The sequence below is a fragment of the Canis lupus genome, chromosome 13, assembly GCF_003254725.2.
Source record: "Canis lupus dingo isolate Sandy chromosome 13, ASM325472v2, whole genome shotgun sequence".
NCBI lineage: Eukaryota > Metazoa > Chordata > Mammalia > Carnivora > Canidae > Canis > Canis lupus.
This window is the reverse complement of record NC_064255.1, coordinates 23,329,009-23,355,293: the sequence shown is the minus strand read 5'-3', so window position 1 is coordinate 23,355,293 and position 26,285 is coordinate 23,329,009. Positions and strand designations below refer to the sequence as shown.

General features: G+C 39.3%; 1 protein-coding gene across 9 annotated transcripts in view; it reads right to left on the bottom strand.

Annotated features, from left to right (window-relative positions):
• Window positions 1-26,285, bottom strand: part of NSMCE2 (NSE2 (MMS21) homolog, SMC5-SMC6 complex SUMO ligase) — a 213,359-nt gene that overhangs the window by 154,913 nt on the left and 32,161 nt on the right. For all 9 annotated transcript variants that reach the window (XM_049092716.1, XM_049092720.1, XM_049092721.1 and 6 more), the window contains one exon: window positions 20,917-21,023. In XM_049092716.1, coding sequence (XP_048948673.1) covers window positions 20,917-21,023 — 107 coding nt within the window. The remainder of the gene's footprint in view (window positions 1-20,916; window positions 21,024-26,285) is intronic.

The window sequence follows — 26,285 nt, the reverse complement described above, 5'->3', positions numbered from 1 at the left end:
TTATCTACAAAGAAATGGATTTGTTTTAGGGAAAGGGACTTTGGTTGAAACAAAAGGCAGAATTTGGTCCTTACCCGTGTCATTTTCAACATATTATACCTCATTTCTTTCAAGTAGTGTTGTATACATATGCAATTACTCAAGGTATGTCATTTTATTGCCCTAGGACAAAGTCAAGGTCTTCTCCTCCTCCAATAATCATTATTGCCGTATAGCTATCATTTCACTAGGAGGGGAGATCACAGGAGCTAAGGATATTAATGGGCTGAGTCATTCACACACTTTGAATCATGTGAGAATCTAGTATAAAATTAGTCATTCTTGTAACTAAACCAAGACTCAGATGGATTTATTCTCTAAAACAACCACTGTTATATGTTTGGCTCCGAAAATAATACATACCTAATGATTTACATTTTGGAAATCACACAACCCTAGAAGTTTATTATGGGCACACAGCAGTGATAAGCAATTTTACGTGTTCTGCTCAGTACACTAAGTACTCCAAGCTCTTACTTCATGTTCAGCTTGATCTAAGCTACAGGACCTGCTTTCATGCTGGGAATCCAATCCAATCCAATCCAACTGATCCAGAATCAATTGCCTCGATTGATCCTAGAACATTCATTTAACAAATATTTACTAAGTCCCAACTGGGTACCAGGCATTATACTAAGCACTGAGACATTTATGGAAGCTGGCCCACATTTATGACACACCACCAACCTAACTGGTCATGCACAAGGTAAGTTTATATAGGCCAACACTGTCTCCACCTTTATATACAAAAAAGCTTGGTAACATTTTTATTGAAAGGCATGTCCAGGCCAAGAATCATTACGCTTTCACTGGGCAAAATCTAATTGCATGTACATATGGAGACAAACTATATTTTCTACTGAGTTTACTATACTGTCTTTGGCCTGTATCACACACACTAATGATGACCGGCATGGATTATAGCCTTCAGCTCATGCCAGTTTCTGTTGTCAATTGCACAATCCACAGTGAACTCTGTTGGACCCAATTATTTGTAGTTGAGTGAGTTTCCTAGTGCCATTATTTAGTTTGACTTCTGACAAAACACTTAAGAGAGAATACTTCCTTGTTGAGCATTATGACACATCAAATGGACTTCACAGTTTGCCAAGGTGTTGCAATATGCCATTATTGAGCAGCTGCCTACCAGACATGGAAACACCTCTCCTTCTTCAAGGCTTTCAGAAAAATTTTGAAAATAAACATGTGTGAGAGTACTATTGGTCTAGTTCTAATGGACCAGTCCTGCTAGAGTAGTTGTTTAACAGATGGCAGCTGAATGAGGCAACTTGCCATGTATGTGCATCTGTTACTAAACATTTATGCTGTTGAAAATTACTCCAATAAATTTCTCATGGCACCATTCCCACTAAAAAACTATGACCAACAGGAATCACTTATTTATTTATACAGAATACAGCATTAGATTCCTGTATGGGGGATGCTGGGGAACCAACCTACTGATTTTGCCTCGAGTTTTTTTTTTTTTTTTTTTTTTTGCTTTGTTTTGGCAGAATTCATGGAAACATGTATTACTTCTTATTCATCCATTCAATAAATATTTACTGAATGCCTATCACACACAGGCACTGAGCTGGCATTGGAGATGTGACAGTGAACAGACTAACCTGCACTCTTGCTGTTCTCATGGGGTTTGAGGTCTAGTGGAGGAAACCAGCATTATCCAAACTGTCAAATACACTATCACCAACTGTGATAAGCCCTGTGAAGGAAATGTATCTGATGCTAATCACACTGAGTCAATGACCAATGGTTTGAATTCACTCAAATCCCCTTTCAACTTAATTTTGCTTTGCTTGTGCCTCCAAGTAACAGCTCGGAATGAACTTATATTCCATTTTATGAAGACATACTTGATTGCACACATGTACCCTCAATCTTTAGCAGTCTTTTGTTAGTTCTTATATGAAAAGACACTTATTCTGAATTTGAAATTGCTGTTCCTGTCTGCCATGCCTCTGTCATCCACAGAATTACTAAATACCTATTTATCTTTATGGTACTTAACTCAAGATTTTGCAGTGAAAAAAGTACAGCAATGGGTTGATGCTAATGGGATTTCTGATCTTACCAAAGTACTCCATTATCCAGAAAGATGATCTTCCAGAATGCTAAATCCTTTACTGGAAATTCAGTGTCAGTGCTATATGGGAGACAACACCTCATGAAGTTAGAGGAATGTCCCATAGGATGCCTGTAACCAGTGAATAATATAGGACATTCTTTCTCCGGTAGCCAGAACACATGGGCCAGGAAGCAAAGGGACAAGTACACATTTCTCCTCCCTGTCATCAGACCTAATGACCAACTTGCATTTTTCTCCCCACGGCTGCAGCTCTAGTTCTGCTGGTTTAACAGTCTTCAGTACCCAAGAGAAGAATGATTTCACCAAGGGACTCAACAAAGCCTCCACTGATCTGGAAGCTTAAACTGCAACCTAGCAATTTTGAGCTCCTCGTGACACCAAAAAGACAGACAAAAAATGAGGTTACAGAACTGACTAGAGCAATGAATCCTGATTGTCAAGGGTAACAAGGACAGCTGCTCCAGAGTGAGAAAAGGGAGGTGTGCATCAAGAACCTGAAAGACCTCCTGATTTTGCCACTTCTAATGGTAAAGGATAATGGAAGTCAGAAATAACTCCCTACAGGCAGGACCATCAAGAACACAGATACTCCAGGAATGAAAGTCAAGGTGTTCCAGTCAGATAAAAATCTACAATCATCTGAGAGTTGGCTGAGGACAAAGAGAACATGGAACAGGTTGTGGAGAAAAAGAGTTAAAAATTCCACCTACGGGTTCAGGACCAACGGCAAAAGCTAAGACCGAAGTATCCACACGTCTCTTCCTTAATTTGACATATACATGCTTATGGTTTTAACTAATTTCTCCCTTTCCTCTTCTTATATTTTATAAAAAGTTGAAGTACTATAACAGAACAGGAACAATAAAAAAAATAAGCATGACCTAAATATCCTTGTCTTGGAAACGGTAACTAATAAGATGTTTGATAGTTCCACCTTTTGGGGAAAGAAAGATCTGCAATATGTTAGTAGGGCACATTTTGTTACTGTTCCCACTGTTTGCAAATTTAAGTCTAGTAGAAAAGTGTACTCAGAGATTGAGCAGCCAAACTCACTGGTCTAGAACCTTTTGAACACTTTTCCTATGTTTGGGGAATCTCCCACCTTATGAAAGATTCCTCACAGGGGGAGGAACCAGAAATTTGTTTTCTCAGCCTCCTTTGCAGGAAGAACACAGATGTCATGTTGGCCCTTGCCCTGTGGAACTTCAATTCTTGAGAATGACATGAAGGAGGTGCAGTGCCAGCAGAGCCTCGGGAACCAAATTACCTAGAGATCTGACCTTCAAATCTCAGCTCTGTCTCCCAATAGCTGTGTGATCTTGGGCAAGTTACTCAGAAACTCAATTTCCTCATCTACACTCTACCCAAGCCAGAGGATGTCATGAATATTAAATTAATTATTATATTTAAAGAATTTGGAGCTTTGAAATTCAAATACAGCAGCCACTAGCCACAGGTGTTCGTTTGTTTAAAGATTTACTTATTGAAGATGAGGGAGGGGAGGAAAGAGAGAGCGAGAATCCTCCAACAGACGTCCCGCTAAGCATGGAGGCTTGAGGGCTCTATCATAGACCCTGAGGATCATGACCTGACCCACAATCAAGAGTCAGACCCTTAACCGACCGAGCCACCCAGGCACCCCCACATGTGGTTATTTAAATCTAAATTAAAATTAAATAAAATTTAAAATTTAGTTCCTCAGTTACACTGTAACATTTTAAATGCCAGTAGCGAGTGGCTACTTTTCTGGACAGTGCAGTAGAACATTTCTACATTCTGTTCAAAGTTCTAACAGAAAGTGATAATTTACAGAATACTTCCTAGCACTCAGGAAGCACTCAAATTATACTGCTACTGTCACTATTACCAGTATTGTTACCCCCATGCTGTCATTGTTCTTATTACTTTACATTACATCCCCAGAACTTATTTATTATCTTAAAGTTGGTACTTCTGACCACCTTCAATTAATCCCCTCTACCCTCCACCATGCTATCATTATTATTATAAAGGCAAGTTTAATCTTCAGCTCAATTTAAAATCTGGGGGAAGAGATGGACAAGTGAAAAGCAACTAAATGTCACTAGGTAAGAATCAGTAGCAGTGTCAAGAGCAGCAACTGCTCTTCCTTTACAGTTTACTTTGGGCAAGGTACTGAGCTAAGCACCTCACATGACTTATTTTAGTTAATCCCCCTCCAAACAAACAACCAGAAAGGTAAGAACTAACACATCCCTACATTACAGATTAGGAAACTGAGGCTAAGGAGTAATCTAACTTGGAGTAGTCAAAGAGCTCGCCAGTGTCAGGGGTGGGACTCACTGTACTGGCAGGTCTGTTAAACGTCTAAGTCCATGACTTAACTACTACTGTAGACTTCACAAAATACTTACCGAGTGCTCACTAAGGGCTGTGCACTGCTCTAGATGCTGGGATACAGTAGTAAAGAGATCAAGTCCCTGACCTCATGGAGTTTACATTCTAGTTGGGAAAATCAGTAACAAAATAACTAGATGATAATGAGTGCTACCTATGGAAAACAATTAAACAAGGTGGAGTAGGTGAGCTCATCTGTGATGGACAGTCAGAGGCGGCTTCACTGAGAAAATGACATTTGAAAAAAGAGACTGAAGCAAAGTAAAAGCAGATGAGGTGAGAAGTAATGATGGAGGGAGAGCAGAGGTCAAAGAGGCCAGGGTGTGGCCTAAATAACCTTTATTCTAAGAGAGGTGGGGAAGTTTGGGCAGGAGTGAGAAGATCTGATTTTCTGTTTAAAGGATCACTCGGGCTATTATGATGAGAACAGATTTTAGGGAGGAAGAACGGGAAGCAGGAGACCAAATAGAAGCAGGCCACTGCAATAATTTACACAAGGCTCATGGTGGTGTGGATTAGGCTGACAGCAGCAGATGAACAAAATGATTAAAGTTCGTCAAGGGTAGGAAGGGGCTAGCTATGTCAAAGTGAGAGAAGAGCACCTCCAGTAGAAAGAGTAGTGTGTACTGAGGCCAGAGACACGGGAACATTCCAAAAACTACATAAAAGAATGGTAAAAGGTGAGACAAAAGAGTTGGTAACACCAAGTACCTATCTCTTCCGCCTGCTGTTTATAAACTCCCCTTTTCTATAAAACTCAGTGGTGGATGGTGATACCGGGGTGCTCTGGTGGCAAAGGGTGCAGTAGAATCTAAACAATGTAATCTTTAGATTTAGAATCTAAACAATGTAAGAAGTATTCCTTGCTCTAGCATTTGTGTGAGTGAGGGGAGACAGCCTACAGAGTAAATATGTACTCTGGTGTAAGCGGGGGGTACATGCCAGGTAAAGATGTTTGAATTTAATTCTGAGAGTAATAAGGAATAATAAGTGAAGCAAATAAAGTTGCATAAAGAGCAGGCAAAATAATGAAAATTTATAATTTAGAAACATCACTTGGGCTACACGACAGAAAACAATGGAAGGGAGCAAAACACTACAGCAAACGCGCCATGGGAGACTTAGGGCATGAGATGGGGATAAGGCCATCAAATTACTTGAGAGCTAGCTGGTCAAGCCTGGTGATGGAGCACATGCTGCGAGGAGCTCAGTGGAGGAAGGATGACCACCAGCTTTCCGGTGTGGGAAGCTAAGTGGATGGTATCGCCAGCTACCAAATTCTAGCACCCCAGAAGGAAATCACCAGGAAATGTCCTCCCTGATGCCTGCTGAATTTAAAGGGTATGTATGCACTGAGTGGGGGTGTCAGTATGGCTCTGGGATGAGAGCCCAGGCTTGGAAATAAGGATTTGGGCCTCAGCCGAATGAAGACAGCGATGCAAGCTAGAAACTAGAAGCTAGAAGCCATCTCCCAGGAAGAGAACAGGGTCGAAGAACGGGTAGGAATACAAAGATTTACTGGGTGGAGAGACATAAGTAGGGTTCACCAAAGGGACCATGGAGGAGTGGCCAGCAGCTAGAAGAAAAAACAGAAGTGTTATGTGTTTTCATAAGGGGAGGTTGGGCAGAAGGGTGTTATCAACGGCAGAGAAACCAAGTAAGAAAACAACCCACCAACAGCTACTGGGCTTTTCGCAGGGTGTGTAACCTGGAGCAGGTCACCTAACTGTCAGCCTTAGCTCCCTCACCTCCCCAGGGACATTACATTAGCTGCCGTACAGGTTGCCGTGAGGATATGAGGTGATGCCTACCAAGTGCTAGGCACTATTTTTATTGCCATGCAGGTCAGGTCGTGGTAACAGAGAGAGCGGAGCTGGGAAACATGAAGCAGTGGAACCAGTGACCATGAAGTCCCATGTGCAGTTTGAAAAAAGAGCAAGCGGCAGAAGAGAATAAGTCTTTTCCCTTTTCTTCCACCCCCTCCTGAGGTTTGCCTCTTCTCTCCCTTCTCAAGGCAGCTGAGAATGCAGTCATTCCCATGAGCCTGCCAAAGGGACCTGGCCACTTTATTTTAGAGTTTACACAAAGATCCATGTTTTTGCAGCCTTCTATTAAAATTATCAGGAATTTGTAATCTGGAGGCTATGTTCTTAAGAAGGGCAGCATAAATTCATGAGCAGGATGCACAGAGATAAATAAATGTCCCAGGGAGATTAAATCTATCAATTAGTGAGTTCAAAAATTCTTCTAACAGTTTTTGAAATGATAAGCCAGGTAATGTTTATCAAATGAAACATTCTAACTACATGATTAAGGAGACCTCTGACCACCAAATGGACTTTCAAGTTAGTTTCGACACAGAGTCACAGAGAAGTTTCCTAGGTGGCAAAAGCTTTCCTATCAAGGATTAAGGTAAACCCTTCCTTGCTCTCACCTCCTCAGAGATGTGGGGACAGCTACAACTGAAAAAAACATCTCCAACACTTGCATTTCTCTTGTAAGAAACATTGTGAAGAATTCACTGATTTTTCTTCCATATGATAACCATTTCCATACTATTTTCTTTCATAGCCTCTTTGCTTTGAGATTGACTTTGTAATTCTTTCAATGCAACTCTCAACACACGAAGCCTATATTATATGCCCTTCCCTAACTGCTTATTCTGTGTTACATCCATCAAATTCAAAGTTCCTGGAAAAGCCCTAATTATCAAGGATCTCAATTTTTCTCACACACATTTGGATAAACTCCCCTTTTCTATAAACCTGAGCAGTAGGTGGTGATACCGGGGCGCTCTGGTGGTAAAGAGGCACCCTGCTTTAGAATCTAAACAATGAAAGAAGCATTCCTCGCTCTAGCGTTTGTGTGAGTGTGTGGAGGGGAGGCAGTAGGCGGAGGAGATACCTACGCGTACTTGGTGTTAGCCTTCCTGAAGAAGGCACACTTGACAGGAGAACAGAGAATGCTAAGTTTCATGGAAGTGCTTTCTTTCTGAGCATTCAGAACCAGGGAGACCAGCTTTTAACAGCTGGAACCACTGGAGAGTGAGTCATGCTCCACGTCTTCTCTGGGTTCTTCCGGTCACATCCTCCATGAGCTAGAGAGGATCTTAATAACTGAGAGAACAAATTCACCATTTCTGTTATCACCTAAAAGAAAGGCAAATGCCAGTTGTTTTTTTCCTTCTGTTCTTGCTAAGTATACATCAGAAAACCTATTTAATATGGCTGTAGGAACTAAAAAGTAGGCAAAATATCTATTCCAGAAATACTGCCTTTCTCCTCTAAAGCCATAACCTCTAACATCCTTAATTACCACAAATATTCTGGTAAATAGGATGTCTGACTTCAAATCCCTTGTCTTTGTACCGTATCACGTATCTACAGCATGGAATGAGGGCTATCCATGGATATGAAGCTGGATCTTTCTCTGAGTTATCACATCTCACCCAACACAATAAAGACTATGGAATTACTAATACTCCAGTAGTGCATTAATGCTCCTTATCCTTACCTGTTCCATTCACTCCGGTCTAGCAGCCTATCAAATTCTCTGAGGCTGTCTTCTCTATAATTAATATGGCCTCTTAATATTTGAAATTACCTCCCAGTACTAAAGCTATCAAATTGCTTTTGCCTTCCAATTCATCTCCTATGAGGGAAGTCTCCTGACTAAATGAAAATGAATTCTATCCATCACAAACCTAATAAAAAAAAAGACTATACTCAGGAAAATTAAAATAACCAAGACAAAAAAAGTCAGATGCTTCATAGTCTATATAATACTTTTTTAGAATAGTTTACAATAATCTGATTCTCAATGTTCAGAGATTAACTAACTTCCTTGAAACAAACACCTAATAGGGGACAGAACTGAGGCTAAGGGGTAGCTACCAAGTCTGAAAACACAGATAATACTATTTCCTAATGCAGGTAATATTATATAATTAAGCTATGTATTGTGTGTTCACCTAAATTCCCAGACTTGGTGGCCAGTTTGTAAAATCCAGATCTTCTAGCCATAACTTATTTTCATTGATTCTCATGTTTTGCCCTCAAAGTGCTAAAGAAGGGAGTAGTCAATGGAAAAAAATACCTCCTTACATTGAGATGGTATTTAAACATTTCTAAAACAGCTTTCATACTGTTTCCCAATTTGATTTCACACAACCACTTTGTGCATGGAGGTTGAAAGAGCCAAGTAATATTTTCTGAATGCCTACTATGTGAAACCTCACTTCCTGCGAAGGCATGAAGCATTTTTCCTATATTATCTCATTTAATCCTTGTTATAGCCCTATGAGGTGTTACCCTCTTTTTACAGATACGGAAACTGAGGGTTTCAAGACAAGTCACTAGTCTGGTGTCATACCGTCAGGCAGTGAGGAAGCAAGGATGAGGCTGGGTGTTCCAATTCTAACTGCAATGTCTTACCACTACCCAGTGACCATTCTTTGCATGGTCCATAAAATGCCTCACACTGACTGTGGAGACATATCTCCCTCAGTGCTTCTTAAAAAAAAAAAAAAAAAAATTAATCATGAACAAATCTATAGGCTAACCTGGCAAGAAGAAAAAAAAAAAAGTTACCTAGCCTGTGTTAACACAACAGAACACTAAGTGGCACAAGAACAAGCACTAGAGAAACGTCGGCTAGGTATACTTTTGTTATGGAAAGGACTGAAAGGACAAAGTATCTATAAAAATTGGAAAAAAAGATTTACTTCATTTTTATTTCAGATCCCTAAAATTCCTTCATAGTCACACCACTGCCACTTTCAAATTACAACACAGACAAAAAGTTTTAGAAGGGTCCATAATACTGGTTCAGTATTATGGTCCCTTCTAAAAGCTCTTTTTTTCTGATACAACAGTTCCATATAACAATATTCTTTTCCTCAAGCAGTTCTTCATTACTAACAGAACTCCTCTCCCTTATGCACATTGAATCAATGTGAAGAGTCACTTCTTATTTTGACGAAATGTCCCAAACTTTTACCTTTAGGAACTTGGTAATAAGACAGGTGTAAGACCAGAAGCGTATTTTATAAAGGACGCTAGACAAAAGCATTCTTACTCCCAAAAGAAATCTACAGCTCAAAGAAACTCAGGGAACTCCATCTGTCTTGAGGCCGGACAAGAGCCTTGAATTACAGATCAGAACACCAAGTTTCAGAGGCATCTGGCTGGCTTCATCAAAGAAACATGCAGCTCTTAATCTTGAGGTTCCTGAGTTCAAGCCCCATGGGGTGTAGAGATTACGTAAATAAATAAAATTTAAACAAAAAGAAAAACACCGAGGTTCAGAATAACTTCTTGAGAATAACCACATGACTTGAACATGTCCCTTAACCTCCCTGCGGCTCAGCGTCTATCACATCTACCTTTCTTAGTTGGAAGGTTGTTGTGATTATTAAAGAGGTCAAGGAGCCCAGAGGGCTTCTCACCCCTCACTTGGGGCAAAGGAAATTTGTCTCAGACTGTTAGTCAAAGGGCCAGGGGACTGACCAGGGGACATTTCCAAATCTGGTTTAAGCAAACCATCAATAGTCCTGGGCAAATATCAAATATTCAGGAAAGCCAAAAGAGAAATAAATTCATTATTGTCCAGACCTAGGCTAAATCTTTTAGAACATTTTAAACACAAAATGATACCATACTACAGATGGGCTTTGTTATAATTTTATGAATTTGGATCACAATTAACTATTTATGATTAAAACATTTTTGAAAATGTGCCTAGACTGGAACCCTAGCCACTGAACATTATTTATATAGGAGACGGTATTACATGATTCAATTCCGAAATCCAAACACTTGGACTCTATCTTCCTCTTCCCAGCTCTAAGAGCTAACAGGGACTCCCTTCCCTTCCCAACCTTTTTGGCAGAATCAGGAAGTATCCTTTGCTCTTTCATCCCCTGTGGCCATTTGGACATGAAAATGTCAAATGGGAGCTGTCAGGATGTAATAACTTACAGGACTACCTTTCACTGTTTTTGTGGAGGGAGGGAGTCCATAACACATTCCTGTTTATAATTTATTTTATTCACCACTGTTCAGTGAGGTATGCAGGACAAATACTATTATCACTCTGACTTTAGAAATAAAGAAGCTGGAGTACAGAATTAGCCTGATTTTCCAAGGTCACTTCATGGCAGAATGAGGACTAAAAGCCAGATCTTTATTTCCCAGCCCAACGCTCTTATCAATCAAACACCAACTGCTCAGGAAAGGGGGAGAAGGAAGTAAAGGTGATTATGATTTATTTAGACTTGATCTTTAGACTAATTTTGTCTGGCTTTGTGAATTTTCATTAATTTCCTTCTTCATTGTTGCCTGATGAGTTAGTCACTAAAACGATCAGATCAGGAATTATAAATTGTTTTAAATTATTTCCTCATTGTTATATATAGATATTCAACTTTAAGTGTTTCATAATGAAGTGACTCAGGGACTGAGTGAGGCCCATCTACATGAGTCACTTGTTGAACTGTTACAAGAGATTTATGCAAAACTCTTGGGAAGTGGGCGGGGAGGGGAGACAGAAATAAACATTTACCAAAAAGATGACTAAATTAAGGACAAAAAGTGAATGTAAAACTTACACATTTTTCTTTCCAGTTTAAGCTGTGGTATGGGAAAATAAGCGTGAGAGAACAAGACATAAGTGACCCCTCACCATTAATATCAGCCACCATTCGGGTGGCTTAGAAGAGCTCACTAACTTAAACTACCATGTAGTGGGTGTTTCTATGGTAAGAAAAAGAAATTAAAAGTTAACAAGGACAGAATGCCAAGACCATGCCTTTATACGGCCCTCTTCCCTCTCCAGTGCTTTCACAGACGGTATCTCAGTGTATAATCGAGAAAATACTGAGATAGGAAGGGACACATACTACTGAGCTATTGTGGCAAGCCTGTTGAAGGTCACACAGCTATTGAGTAGGTAAGTGCTGAAGAAACTTCAATAATTCAATTAACATCAAACAATTTACCATTGTAATGGGATTGCACACATTTTACACTACAAAGGCAAAACACCTGAATTCCCTACTTCCGCAGAGCAATTCCATTAGCATTCTAGAAAATGTGGTAGCCTATAGTCATCTATATTATTTATAGGCGCTTTAAGTCATATCTTAAGAATTTCTTCTAAGAAAACCTTGAGCATTCGATGTTTCTGCTGGGGCTTTTTAAAACATGGTGTTAGCCACTTTACACATCAACTTTAATTTCTGATTTTACAAGAAGGATGCTCTAAGCATACCCAGGATGTAGTCAATTTAAAGTTCCTAACCTATGTGATGTTTTTGGCTTCTGTTACCTGTTGGGGGCTAAAGTAAACCTCGGGGTGGCAGAGAGTACTGTGACGGGTAGAGAGGGTTTGTTCCTTGGTGCCACTATCATTCCAAGAACCACAGACAGCTGAGGCAACGAGAAGACAGCCACTGAAGCACATGAGACCCTGGCTGGCAGCAGAAGGGAAGAAGGCAGAAAGCAAACTAGTCAAGGACATACAGAGAGTAACTGTGTGATGTCATCATATTACACTAGTTCTGGTTATTGTGTCCAATTTTAAGTAACGGTGATTCAGTCTTTCTAAATATCACTTTCTATTAGAAGATAATTAAATGACTTCTTTAAGATGAAATAAAGCATAGGGGGTGCCTGGGTGGCTCAGTCAGTTAGGGAGCAGACTCTAGGTTTAGCCTCAGGTTGTGATCTCAAAGTCCTGGGACTGAGCCCTGTGAGTGGATTCTGTGCTCTGGGAAGGATATCTCAGGATTCTCTCTCCCCCTGTCTCTCCGCCCACCCATACTCTCTCTCACTCCCTAAAATGAATCATCTTTTTTTTTTTTTTAAAGATGAAATGCAGAATAATTAGAAACTGTTCATGACAATTGACTGCATTACTCTAGCCCTTAAGAAACGAACACAAGGATTTTCACTGTTTTAAAGAATGCTGTATTATGTGACATAAATTTTCCTTAAAAAAAAAAAAGAAAAGAAAAGCAGCCCAGAAAGAAATGAAATTCAAAAAGCTCCAGTGGTTAAAATATCAGGTTGGCCAGAACACAAAAGAATGAAGAATACAGTGCCATTACTGCCAGAAGCTTAATGCTTTAAAAGAGAAACAGAATAAAAAGTTTTCTCTCAGTGACAGTTCACTGGGCATTGGCTCCACTTAAGGACAAAAGAGCTTTTCCGTACCAATACAATCGCAAATTTACATAGGGCTTGAAAAAATAAACCCATTTATTTATATTCTCTCCACTCATCCTCTTTCTATTCTCTCACTTGTCAACAACTTACGGGGATCACACGTTTGAAATATAGCCGACAACTTGCATTTGACACATCAGAGCAATAAATCCAAAGCATTTTCCTCTCCTGCTATTTTTTCAAGTGGGTGCTACTAACAAAGTAAACACAAATTACTTAAAGATGGAAATGTAGCTCAAGGACTATTTCTCTGTGTGCATGGATATATAATTATGCTATTTATTGCACTATCTTGCTGATATCTTTAAGTAATTTTTGGTTACTGAATTACCAAGCTTTTTACTCAGTTGTCTCATTCTTAAGTTCTAGTAGGAACCCCCCCTCAGGTCACCACTAACTAACTTTTGTCAAAGGGTTCAATCTCTTTCTCGTTGCTACAGATATTGACTATACTTAATGGCCAGGGAACTTCAAATCCAGCTGGCCAATGCCATGCTGCTTGCTAGCATCCACATGGACCCCATCCCCCCAAGTCTACCCAATACTTCCTGGTCACACCATCATGAGGACTAAGCTCCCCTCAATATCCACTCTGTCCCCATCACCACAAGACCCCTTCTAAGGAGAGAGGCCTTGCCTTCAGCCTCTGAGGAAACATTATCTCTGGCCTTTCCCAGTGGTTTTCTACTGTCTCATCTCCTCTCTTAATTTTAACTCAAAATTCCCTGTTAGATGCCATTTAATTTTGATCAAAGAAAATGACTTCTCCTTTACAGAATGCTCTGGGAAATGTTAGAAATTAGTACCCCTATTCCAGGCGCTCTCCTGCTATCATTTTCCATCATTGCCAGAACTCTACAACCTCTACTACCACCCCCACTTTAAGAAGAAACCAAGGCTCAGGGCTAGAGTGGAGAAAAGCCAGAATTTAAGCAAAGGTCTTTATGCTCTTACTCTAAATTTCTTAAGTATATGTTGGCCAATTTCACTGTAAATATTATTTTGTAGCTATTTTGTATATCCATGTCAAGAGGCTTTTGTATCTTCATTAGACCAAGCACACTGCTGGCGGGAACTGAAAAACTTAACTGCAAGATTAATAAACAACTGCTTTCAATGCCACACTTTGAAAATGCATTCATTTTACAGTAAGCTTTACTAACATTTGGTGATCCAGTCCCCCATTCAATCTAGTTCCCGGCCTCTCTTCAGCTGCCCACTAGCACCATTGCCGGGTAATTGGGGAAGGCCTAAATCCCAGCTCTATTTTTCATACTTAACAATTATGGAGAAAAGTTTGATAAGAAAGGAGCTAAAGTGACTATCTAAAATAAGGGTTTGACACTATATATATGGACCACGCTTAATGTCTGAAATTAACAGGAGCTGGCTATATTAAAGAACACCCACATCATTTAAATAACACAAGTAATGAGCTGCCACGACTGCCAGGGGCCACTGAGGCCCAAGCGTTCAGTGTCTGGAGTGTTGTGGTGAGCCAGGCCTTTCAGTGTCTGTATGCTTTTGCTGCCCACATTGCCACTGGGTCCCTCATGCCTATTCTGTACCCTCCTCTCTTCCTTTCCTTGAGAACATTTCCTTCCCTCCTCAATCCTGAATCAACACTCCACACAGGGGTCTTGTTTACTTCAGACTCTGACAGACAAGCAATCACTGCATATTTTCAAAAACTTTTCCTTCCTCTTTTCCACCATTGGAATAATTCATAGTTTTTTCAGAGGCCTGGGCCTCTCCTGATCTACAGAAAAACACCTCCTAGGCCTATTTCTGAACTTCAGACAGGGAGTCTGATGTACTCCCAAGTTCTGTGGATGCCACAGAAACTACCACAAACAGCTGGGCCTATCTCAGCCTCTTCTGTAACATCGAATGTGGAGAATTTAGAAGTAGTTCCCAAAGCGGGTTTGGTGCAATGTCAGTCCTTCCCTCAAAGAGATTTTCTAGTTAAAGAAGTTTAAGAAATTACTAAATGTACTTCCTTTGGAAAATCACAGTGCATAAAAGCATATTAAAGGCTTTGGAGTCTTTAAGGAAATTCTTTTAATCAAGCATTCCCCAAACTTATTTGACCACAAAATCCTTTTTTCCTATTATACTTATTCACATCCTGATTAATCAGTATTAAGGAGGAAACTTTTGAAAATGCTGCACTAGAGACACATTAAGTCTCAGGAGAGTGTAAACATTTTATAATTCTGATTAAAATCCAACATTTAATACCTACAAAACACTAAGATGGATTTCTATAAACCACCCATGAAAACTGGTCTCATAACACAGAGCAGAATGTTCACCTATGAGCAGCTATATTACTCGGTGACCTAGAAGATTTACATCTGGGTTCTTCCCTACAGAAGCAACTCAGTTAGTGAAATACTATATCCACACCTGACTACTCTGTGTATTAGACAAAATGCTTACCAAACACAACCTTAATTTGGGAATAACTGCACAGGGAGTTCTAAAAGCACTACATAGAAATTAATTGCCAGTAACCCCAGAAACAGACACATTCTAGGTCAAGTGGCTGAAGAGTGAATACCTAGTCAACTTTTTTTTTTTTAACTGCTTAATTCCCACACCTGGACAACATTCCTATAGACAAAAAGGTTCATATGAAGCATTAAGAAACCTTTGACAAGAAAGGTGGTAAAAGACCATGTGCCATCTTGTTATGTCAAGTGTGGAGGACAGGGAGTAGAGAAGTGGGTCTTTTCCAGTACTTTCCTAAATGGCTCCAAGAGATTTTCACTATTTCCACAATCATCTCTCACCTCTTGCTATTCTGCTGACAACACTAATTTCTCTCAAGCTCAGGAATCTTCTGTCACCAAAGTTTTTAACCCCCAAACTAACTTCCCTTTTTCCCCCTTGTCAATGACTCACCATGTGGAATACCTGTTTACATTCAGTCTGTAGAGGATCATATCTAATAAATTACATCCTCTGGCCTGAAACTTCCTTCAAATACTATAAAACATTCACTTTCTAAAGGAGAAATGCTCCCCAAATCTGGTTACACTAAAATAGTAACTCCCAACTTGCAAGATACCTCATATGATTTCCTGTTAAAGTAGTGGATGTTAAGATAACTTCATAATTTACAAAAGGCAAAGCTTGCCAATTGATGAAGGGTGAAGGGTGAGAAACCATAGGGAAGTGATATGTCAAAAACCATTCCAAACCATGTAGTTGCATAATGAGAAGGCTGAGGTAAGCTATACCTTTGACCCACCTTGTTCTTTTATTATACCTAAGATTGTGTTGGTTTCAACAGCTTACGTGGGGTACATTTCTACTCTTCTAACTCTTACCAAGTTAGTTTGAAAGGGCAGATTAAATGTTCAGGTTAGCTTATCATGTAAAAACCACAGTACACAGGGCATATCCATGAAGAGATTTATAAGGAACAACACAAATAGACCAATCTGGCACTTAGTTGCTCCTGTTCAGTTAACAAAAATAATTTCCCTCCCCAGGTACGAATTGCTATAAAATAAATGACTTAGGAAAACAAAGACAAATACCTGGTAGCAATCAAATTTAAATACTTTAAAAATTGGGACACCTGGGTGGCTCAGAGATTGAGTGCCTGCCTTTGGCCCAAGGCGTGATCCTGGAGTCCCAGGATTGAGTCCCGCATCGGGCTCCCCGTGTGGAGCCTGCTTTTCTCTCTGCCTATGTCTCTGCCTCTCTCTCTCTCTCTCTCTGTCTCTCATGAATAAATAAATAAAATCTTTAATAAATAAATACTTTAAAAATCCTACACAATCTATAAGATGCACGTAGCACAAAAGAAAGTAGTAGTAAAGTGAGGAAAATACAAATAATCTGATTTTCCAATAAATTAACACATGGAAGCAGCATCTACTAAAAGAACATTATACAGGTAAAATCTGACAAAGATTTAAAATTTGTTAAAGTGAAATTATTTAATTAAGCATCATGACAAAAAAATTAGCACCAAAGTATAATGTGAATCTTTTTTTTTTTTTTTTGTATAATGTGAATCTTATACCGTAGTACTTCTGCTAAGCTTTAGGACTGGACTGCTCATCAGAAAGCACACAGGATGCATATTTTATCCCCGACTGCTAATAATGTGAGGAACTAATCTGAGCCTATTAGGAACATTTATCATTCAGCTTCATAGTGCTGATCCTTTTTCACCAAAATTAAGGTGATAACAAAGTTGCAAGGACCACCCCCATGACAGTGGTTAGACTTTTTATCATCTCTTATTTGGACAAACACATACCTGAAAATGGATTTGAAGATTTCTTGAACTAAACTGATACCTATCCTCTGGAATCTGAAGTCCTAAGATGGGACTACAGGTTTAATTTTAACCAATCACATACACACTAAAACACACAAGTACAGAAACACACAGTATTACCACTGTTCATTCAATACCAATTCAAAGTTTCATTTTGAGAGCCATCTCCTGCTTGACTCATCAAATGGCTTGAGAAGCAGAACATCAGTAATAAAATGATTGTTAAATCAATTCCTGCCATGACTTGCATTACTACTCACAGTTTCTGGCACATAGTAGGTACTTACTGTGAATGAATGAATCACTGACCAGCCTTACATAGGTTACTCAACTACTCTGCATATTTTAAGCTTTCTATATATAAAAGCAGGCTTTCTCCGGCCTAGTTTTTCAAATTGTCTGAAACTCTAACAGTAACACAACCAATAAAAAGATGCTTTCATTTCATGTAGAAGTCACAGAGACAGAGACAGAGAAGTTACATATCATGATCCTCATGCTGAGGCTCATTTGACTTTCATCCTAGTTTGAACACCACTTCTTCAGGAAGGAGTACCCCAACCAGCAGCCCCCCCCCCCAGCAGTATTATGCCCCCCAAATTATTAACTCTCCTTGAATGCTTGATTTTCCCTTTGTTGTACACACCACAAGTCATTGAATAAGACCTGTATTGCTCTTTGTTAAATGCTCGTCTCTTTCTCTAGACTCCAGACATCCTGAAAGTGGTGGTCATGTAGGCTTTGGTGACTACCTATGTCTTGCACCTAGAAGTACTGGCACCCAGGTTATTTAGTAAATATTTACTCAATGACTGTATGAAAACAAAGAAGCCCCTTTTTGAGAACAATGAGAACAATGGTGCCCCTTCAATATACTCAAATAATAAAAGCTTAGAAATCAGGGGAAAAAACATTAGGTCATCAAGCATAATGTTCAGAACATCACTGTTCTCAGTATGAAACTAAGAAGTTTTGCCCTGGTAGTCACAGTGATAAAAGAGGTAACTGTATTGTTGTGTGTCTGTGTGCCATTTTATAGATTTCAAAGCACTTCCATCATGTGTGTAGTTCATAACTGTAAGTCTCCAAAGGGTTCATACACAACCCTCTGTGGTATGACACGAAATATTCTAAAGAGTTGTGACAGGTATACTATGCTGAAGGTTTTAACGTATCACTTACAGACTGCGAATTTTTTTTTAGGGATCACAGCATAATATCCCCTTTACAAACTAGCTGGGACAAAGTCTTAATTTTTTTTTTTAAGTTGCAGAGCCCTGAAAGAAATACCAACTCTAAATAAAATCTTCAGGCACTGTAGAATATAGTAGTTCTATTTTCTCAGAGGACAAAGAGAGGCAATCTGAGAGCTTCTGCTGCATGCCAAAGGAACTTCCCAGAGATTGCTGGTAAATGGATCCACACCTCTAAGGTTCCAAAGTAAACTTCTAAAACCTTTTCAGAGGTGTATGACCTTCAGAATCCTGTGAAGGTGAGAGTAGGAGAGAGACATTTATTACACAGTCCTCACTAATGCTCTGTGATGATTAAAAACTTTCAACTTTCTATGACTATATGAAAATTCATAAAGAGACCACAAGGTGGATCAGAATTTTGGCAAACATTATAGTAATGGAAGTACTACTTGCCTTTAAGAAAGATCTTGTTCCACCTTTTTAAGGAATATGTTTGGAAGTTGGAGTTTGCAAAAACCCAGTTATCTTATATATTCACAATGTCCTATCCCTGCTATGCCCCTACATGGTTTCAGGTCTTAGAAACCTCATACAATTATGATTTGCTATTCTTGGTCTTGTATCAAGCTTATATAGAGGGCATAACTTTGCATCAGAAAGACAATAAACATGTTTTCTCCTCTTATGAAAGATCAGAATCACTAAATCCAACTTGCTCCATAGTCTGTAGTGTAAAGTTAGGGCTAAAAAGTAGGGTAAAACTCAAAGTACAGTCTTTCCTATTTAGTAGGGTTGGGATAATGGGATGAGGTCTTAAGAAAGAAAAAAATGCTATTAACTACTGAATATGGGGGAGTGTTTATCTTTTTTTTCATAAGTGACTTGGTTTTTTGAAGGGGGAAGAGGTCCATTCTTTAGGTAAAAGTACCTTAAACATCTGTGAATCCTAGAGTTTAATAGAGAAAAAATTCACATAAAGTTTTTTAACTTCCCAAATCTGTTTTCTTATCTCTAATGTACACTGTGCAATTACATCTGCACAACATCAAAGTTAAAGATAGAAAGGCCTATCAAATAACCTCCATAGAATGTAAGGGTCAAAGCAGGATTAATCTATGTAAGAGGCCTAACTCTGATCTTGGTAGCAAACACACTTTAAGTGTTTTTTTAAGTCAGTCGTCTCCAACCCTGGACACATATTAGAATGAGTTTTTAAAAAAGACTGGTGCCCTAATCCTGCTCCAGAAATGAAATCAGAATCTCATTAGAATAAGGACAGGCTGGTTCTGAAGGTCAGCAGGAGTTGAAAACCTCTGGTCTAAGTGCTTTCTGTTATCCACTTTCAAATGACCCAACGTGATGAGATCACTTTCACATTTTTCCTATGGAAGGAATATTCACAGTCCCAGGACTAACAGCCACAGTGGTAAGAAAATCAGACTTTTACAAGCTGAACAAGTCTACTACTTCTTGGATATAAGCAGACATTCTTAAGTCACAAATACTACACTTAATAAATACTAACCATTAAAAAAGGAAAAAAATTAAATTGTTTTTGAAAAACACAGAAGAACTTCATCTGTGAACATATAATTATGTAATGCTCATTTAAGTATGGCTTAATTAATAAGCCATTTTTAAAAATTTATCTTCCACTGAATAGTAGCCAATCTTATAAAAGACTTGATTTTTGGAACTTTCCCAGAGATAGAAGTAAGAAAAGGCAAATAAAGAAACCAGAAGTATAAGACACCCTATTACACAGGTATCTGAAATCAGTTCAAAGGGGAGTTTCCATTGCTCAGAGGACAAAGGACTTCTCAGAAATATTACTGCAATCATATTGCTCATTTCTTACTCAACCTGGTACTGCTGAAAAGGATGTCGCTATGTTCCCACCTTTGCTGCCTTATGTGTTGTTTCTGTGACAGCTGGAGTCAACAAAGATAAGTTCGGCTTCTGGAAAAACCAAAATGTCAGCCTTCTTTATTTTTCAACTTGCTCTAAAACTCTCCCCTATTATCTGATTCTATGAATTTTGCAATAGCTGCATATTAGTTAAAGCTGGAGAATGAGTAACTAAGCCGGTCTAAACTGTATGCTGCAGTAAACATGATAAAAACATGTTCTATGCAATTTTTTAGCATTTTATAAAAATCTCACATTCGAAGGGAGCTTGCTTACACTAAAGATTTCAAGACCCGGCAGCCCAGGTCTTGGTTTAGCGTTCAGTGGTTTAGCGCCGCCTTCAGTCCAGGGCGTGATCCTGGAGACCCGGGATCGAGTCCCACGTCGGGCTCCCTGCATGGAGGCTGCTTCTCCCTCTGCCTGTGTCTCTGCGTTTCTCTCTCTCTCTCTCTCTCTCTGTCTCTCATGAATAAATAAATAAAATCTTAAAAAAAAAAAAAAAAAAGATTTCAAGACCAAAGTGGGGGTGGGGGGGAAAGCAAGAAAATCTAAAATAGGCATAATACTCTAAATAAACCTAGGTGGCCCAGCTGGGAAAATACTTAAGATTCCTTTTCTATAAACGTCTTAATTAAGATGAAATTAACAGTGGCCACAGTAATGATAAGGAACTATTAACAGTTAGAGAAGAATTTTGATGATGTGCTTCTGTGTTCAGGTCAGTAGTTATAACCAAATATTACCAGGTGAGTGGTATAAACTTACATGACTTATTGCAGATTGAACAGCCTTTACATAATGGTTTAGTTCCCGATCCATCATGGCCAATTCAACCATTGCCTTGTCCATACTGTATTCACTACTCACTTCAGCTGAAAGAAAAAGAAAGTAATTACTGTTTTCCATTTAAAATGCCATCTCTGGAAAAAAATTGCTCCAATATCATCCTTACCAGTCTATGATCTAAACAATTTTATAAAAGGTATTACAGATTTTTTTAAAGACTTCCTTAACATAGGCCTGCTTCATTCAAAATTCTGAGAATACACCCAGTCGAAGAAAGCTCAAAGGCTGGAGTGGAAAAAAAAAAAAGAAGAAGACTCAGACTTAGGAGTTCTAAGCTATGCCACTTAGTTGTGTGATTGTAAATCAGCCACTACACTTCACTCGGCCTCCGTTTCCTTTTCAGTTAAAGCAGCCCAGCTATGTATCTGCACGTGCACCTCACGGGATTATTAAAGATCAAATAAGAAAGATTTCCATTTCTAGTAGGTTAGGTTACGTGTACCAATTCTACTGAAAACCACAAAAACAGCTAAAGTAGAAGGTACAAGGAAGGGAGGGAGGGAGGGAGGGAGGAAGGAAAAGAGGGAAGGAAGGAGGAAAAGAAGAAAGGAAGAAAGAAAACTCCTTAAAAACAAGAGAGTTACGGGACAGAAGCAATCAGGGACAAACCTAGCAAAAACAGAAAAAGAAAAACAGGGCCAGAACACCATAGTCTCATACAACTCACCCCCCCCCCCATCCCCCAGCCCCCACCCCAGCTGGGTCTTTACTCGTCAGAATACAGAGGAACCAAAGTAATGCCACTCTGCTCCTCCAGGCTGCAGTGGGGTTGGCCTTGGCAACTGGGCAGAGAAGAGGTAAGAGAGAAAGAAAATAAAGCTGGTTCTGAAAACCTGTGGCCACAAGGCTTTCAGAAGGATGTTCAGCCTGGGTTCCCGTCACCTGAGTGGTCCGGGGAACCTCAGTTCTGATGTTGGTGTGAGGTGGTTTCCCCCTAGAAGTACCCCTAGGTACTCCCCTCTGAAGAAGACCATCCTAGGCCTCTGCTCATCTGCACAAATAATCGTGAAGGAGAATGAGATTAGAGGAGGAAAGGTAAAACAAAATCAACAGAAAAACCTTACAAACCCTAAAAAAAATACAAGAAAACAAACATCAAGAGTAAGAATCAGCAGACACAGATCCACAAATGTTTCCAATACTGGAGTTATCAATCAATTAGAGAATGAAACAATTATGCTTACTATGTCTAAAAAATAAAATACTAAAAAAATTAAATTGAATTAAAAATTAAAATACTCCGGCTTAACAGGAGACGATAAAGAGTATTAGCGGATTGGAAAGGCGAGGTAGTGTTTTTAAGTGTTTTTAAACTATTTTCAAGCTCTAAACATACAATTTAATAGATCAGGAGATCAGGAACACAAAATAATACAAATTTTATTTAAAAAGCTGAATGAAAAATAAAGCTGAGTAAGTCACCTGGGAATGCACACACTCAAATATTCTCCATTCAAATACCTTAGCTCAGACAAATGTCAGGATTTCTTGTCTACTCCGCAGGATACAACAGATCATCCCAAAGTCAAGAAATAATATAAAATACATTTACATTTAGGTTTTGAAAGGGATTTTCCTGGACTTCATTATAAACACATTTCAGAAAATATCTCCTGGATTAACCTGCTTCTAGTAGAATGTCTCTTGGCTTATAACACCCAGACTTCACACTTCACAGAGTGTGTGTGTGTGTGTGTGTGTATCCCAATATAAAGTTTTTTGCTTTTGAGGAAGGGGAAGGGGGCAGTATTTACATAAGAAAAATTTGTATTTACATTCCCCAAATTAAATATAACATTTTTAACAAAATAGTGTGTGAGAAAGGACCCAAGCCATATTCCAAATAAAACTGTCAAGAGTGTCAATCACAGGTCCATGTCGTGAAAATGTCCAAATGTTAACAAGGGAGACAAGCTGTTTAGGTGTTGCTGATATAGCAACATGTATCTGCTATGTAGATATCAATAGTTTGTTAAAAATCATATTAATTACTTGATGATCAGAAAGGGAATTTTAAGCAATTTATATCCGAATATGATGGTTTATGACTTATATAAAGGCAAGCATTTTTCTGTATTTAATTAATCAGTGGAAATCAATACAGTGTTGGCAATCTTCCTATGGAATTAAACAAGTTTATTTTTGAAGGCACATAAAAACGTGCTTTTGACATTAAAAATGCTATGAGAGAGTTTGCAAAATAAAATAAATGGGATCATGGTATTCATTATCAAGGTCCCAAGGATGTTAGCAAGACTTGAACCAGATGGCAACTTCGAATTACAAGGCCAAGGAGACCTTGCCTGCGAAGGAGAAAATGAGTGACTGGCTGGGTCAGGTTTGATGGCATGAAGCCTAAGGCAAGAATCTTTGGAAACCATCTGTGGCTTCCTGCAGCCTCAGCTAAGGCTCCAGGGCCCCAGAATGCTTAGCTGAAGGACCTAAACATGAACAGTGCAGCCCGAGGCGAGAGGGAAAACACTAGAAAAGATCAGGAAGCTAGTCCGGGAGAGGAACGGAGACTCACACCCCACCTGGAGGTGAGCCCAGTCAGATAATTTCTGGCTAACGTCAGTGTCTCAGTCCACAGCAGAAAAGGGCTTGAGGCCAGAGACCTAAGCATGAGAAGGAGCCCCATAGCAAAAGGAATCTGGAAGAAAGGCCATGAGAACATCCCTGTCAAGGAGCAACCTGCTACAGCTATTTTAAGATTCTTTTGGTGACTCTTTCTGTTCTTGTTAACTCTTACTTCCCTACTGTGATCTAATGTCTTTTAAAACAGTGATTTGTATTTATGTTTCAGAAGCACCTGGCCATGGAAGGCATAGTGAATTGGTGTCTGGCCCTACGAAACAATCGAGGTGAGGAAGGAGCACGGTGTGGCACGAAAAAGGCAAACAGGCCAAATAAGTCCCCGAAAGATTCAAGAGGAACTAGGAATGAGCACAGAGAAAGCAGGGGTAGGAGGGGGGTGTTGAAGAGGGACTGACCAGCCCAAGGTTCCTTGCTCCTTTACTGCATAGTACAGAATCCCACCACCAAAATTCCCCCACTAATGCAGGAAAACTTCCTAACAATCTACACCAAACTAAATCCTATACATCCTTCAAGGGCTGAGCTCAAGCCCTACCTACTTTTAAACCATACCCACTGAGAAAGATCTCCTTCACTTAATTTATCTTTAACAGCTGTACTTGATACTTTGGCACCTGCAACCATAAACAGTCTTGTCTTCTTGTATGCATTTGTCTCATTTCTCCAAACAGATTTTAACCCAGTTGAGGGCAAAAATGCTGCTTTAGTGTTCTTGGAATCCAATGAAGAATTACAGCATCTCTTCCCTCAATGTTCTCACATGGCATTATTTGATAAATTTGAAAATTAAACTTTCACTGAACTGTAAGTTTGTCCTGCCTCAGATATCCTACTGAATTAAAGTGTAATGAAGTCATGTGAGATAAACTCATTTGTCTACTATATTTTCATGGTGATTCTTCCATCAAAAAAAGGTTGGCACCAGCACGTGGGGGCAAGGGAGGTGAGGGGAGGGAAGCACACAAATAATGTTAAAATTCACAGAATGACAATCCCAGAGAGAAAATTATTACTGTACCACAAAAGCCTGGCATTACAGGAGACTGATGCAGCTGACAAAGCATGGAAAGCAGTAACGACAATGAAAAAGAAATACATAACAATAACAGCTGTAGCTAATAATTAGTAAGCACTTTATACTGTGCCAAGATTATACTGAGCACATCATTTACAGCAAACCTCACAGCAACTTTTTTATCTGCACTTCACCTATGAGAAGGGAAAAACTGAGCAGCTGAAGGAAGCTGCTCTTTGTGCTACAGAGCAGTGAGTGGCACAGTGAGGTTGCCAAGTCAGGCTTTTTAGTGACAAAGTTTGCAAACTTGCCCGCCTGTGCTAACAGGTGCACAAACGTGACAAGAAGGACAACCAGCTCCAACTCCTCCATGAATATCCAGGGAACAAACCCTCAGTGGTGAAAAGTCTTGGCCCCCAGCTCCAACATCTCAGCCCCATGTGATCCATTCTACCTAAGACACTAGGTAATGCCACTCAAATGCTATCAGACTGGGTCCCACAAAAGCTTTTCCAGATTCCTTACATAGAGGAAACTGATTAAGGAAATTGATTCTGGCTGCTAGGCCACAGAAATGGAAGTACAGCCACGCAAACGCAGTAGCAGAGACATGTTCAAGGGGAAGTCTTCGAATTGCAGAGATACTTCTCAGTGGAGCCAGTATCAAAACCATTTCTAGCGTCAATGCCTCTGACTGCCTTCCCCCAGTGGGGTCTGGAGGATCTATGAATATTCACATTTCTTCAATGTGCCACTCAATAAGCATTTATTACAATCAACCTTTGCTTGTATTAATCAAATGAACCTAAGTGACATACTTGAACATTCACTTATAAGCCAATAAATACATAAAGAAGTCTCATGGAGAGCTTGGGGAGTCTGCAAGGCCTGTGTAACACATATAGCACACTAATTAGGAAACTTCCTAAAAGCACAGTAACTAGCTTAAATAAATCCCCCTACCCTTGCCCCTGCAAATCAAGTCTAGAAGGCACAGATAATCTCTGATTTACATTACAAAATTATGTTTCTGTAAGTATGCCAATACCAGGGCTCTCTTCCTTCATATCTCCAGGTCTATACCCAGGGATCTTGGTCAGCCCCATCTCGAACACTGGGGACTGCTAATGGTACCCAAAGAACTTTAAAAATGTTATTTAGACCAGAAAGGGCCATAGAATTAAACCCATGTTTAAAAGACAGTCTCTCTTTCATCTTTCTTTTTCCTGTTCAGTGGCAAACCTTACAAAAATAATGATAGTCACACTGAAGGACGACTTCTTTTTAGACTGAAGTGTTCTGACATTTTTATAAAATAGTGTCTGAATGGATGCAGTTGGACTGCGTATAATTTTCCTAAAGTCAAGCAAACCTATAATTATGCAATCTAAGCAGCCATGCTATTCATTAGACACGTCATCTGTTACTCAATGTCAAAATGCACTAACAGCAATATTATAACTATTACTATTCCCTGTTTGAAGTGTTGAATAAGGCATTAAAGTTACATGATCTGTACAACACTGAGAAGAAATGGGTGATTTCGTGTTGCAATCACTGCAACTTAAAATTCATGAGGCTTCAATGAGAGAAAGGTGATGGTAGGAACAAGTTATAAAAGCAAAATAGTAACAATCAATGCCAGTTGTCTTGAATATGAAAGACCAGGGCAAAATGA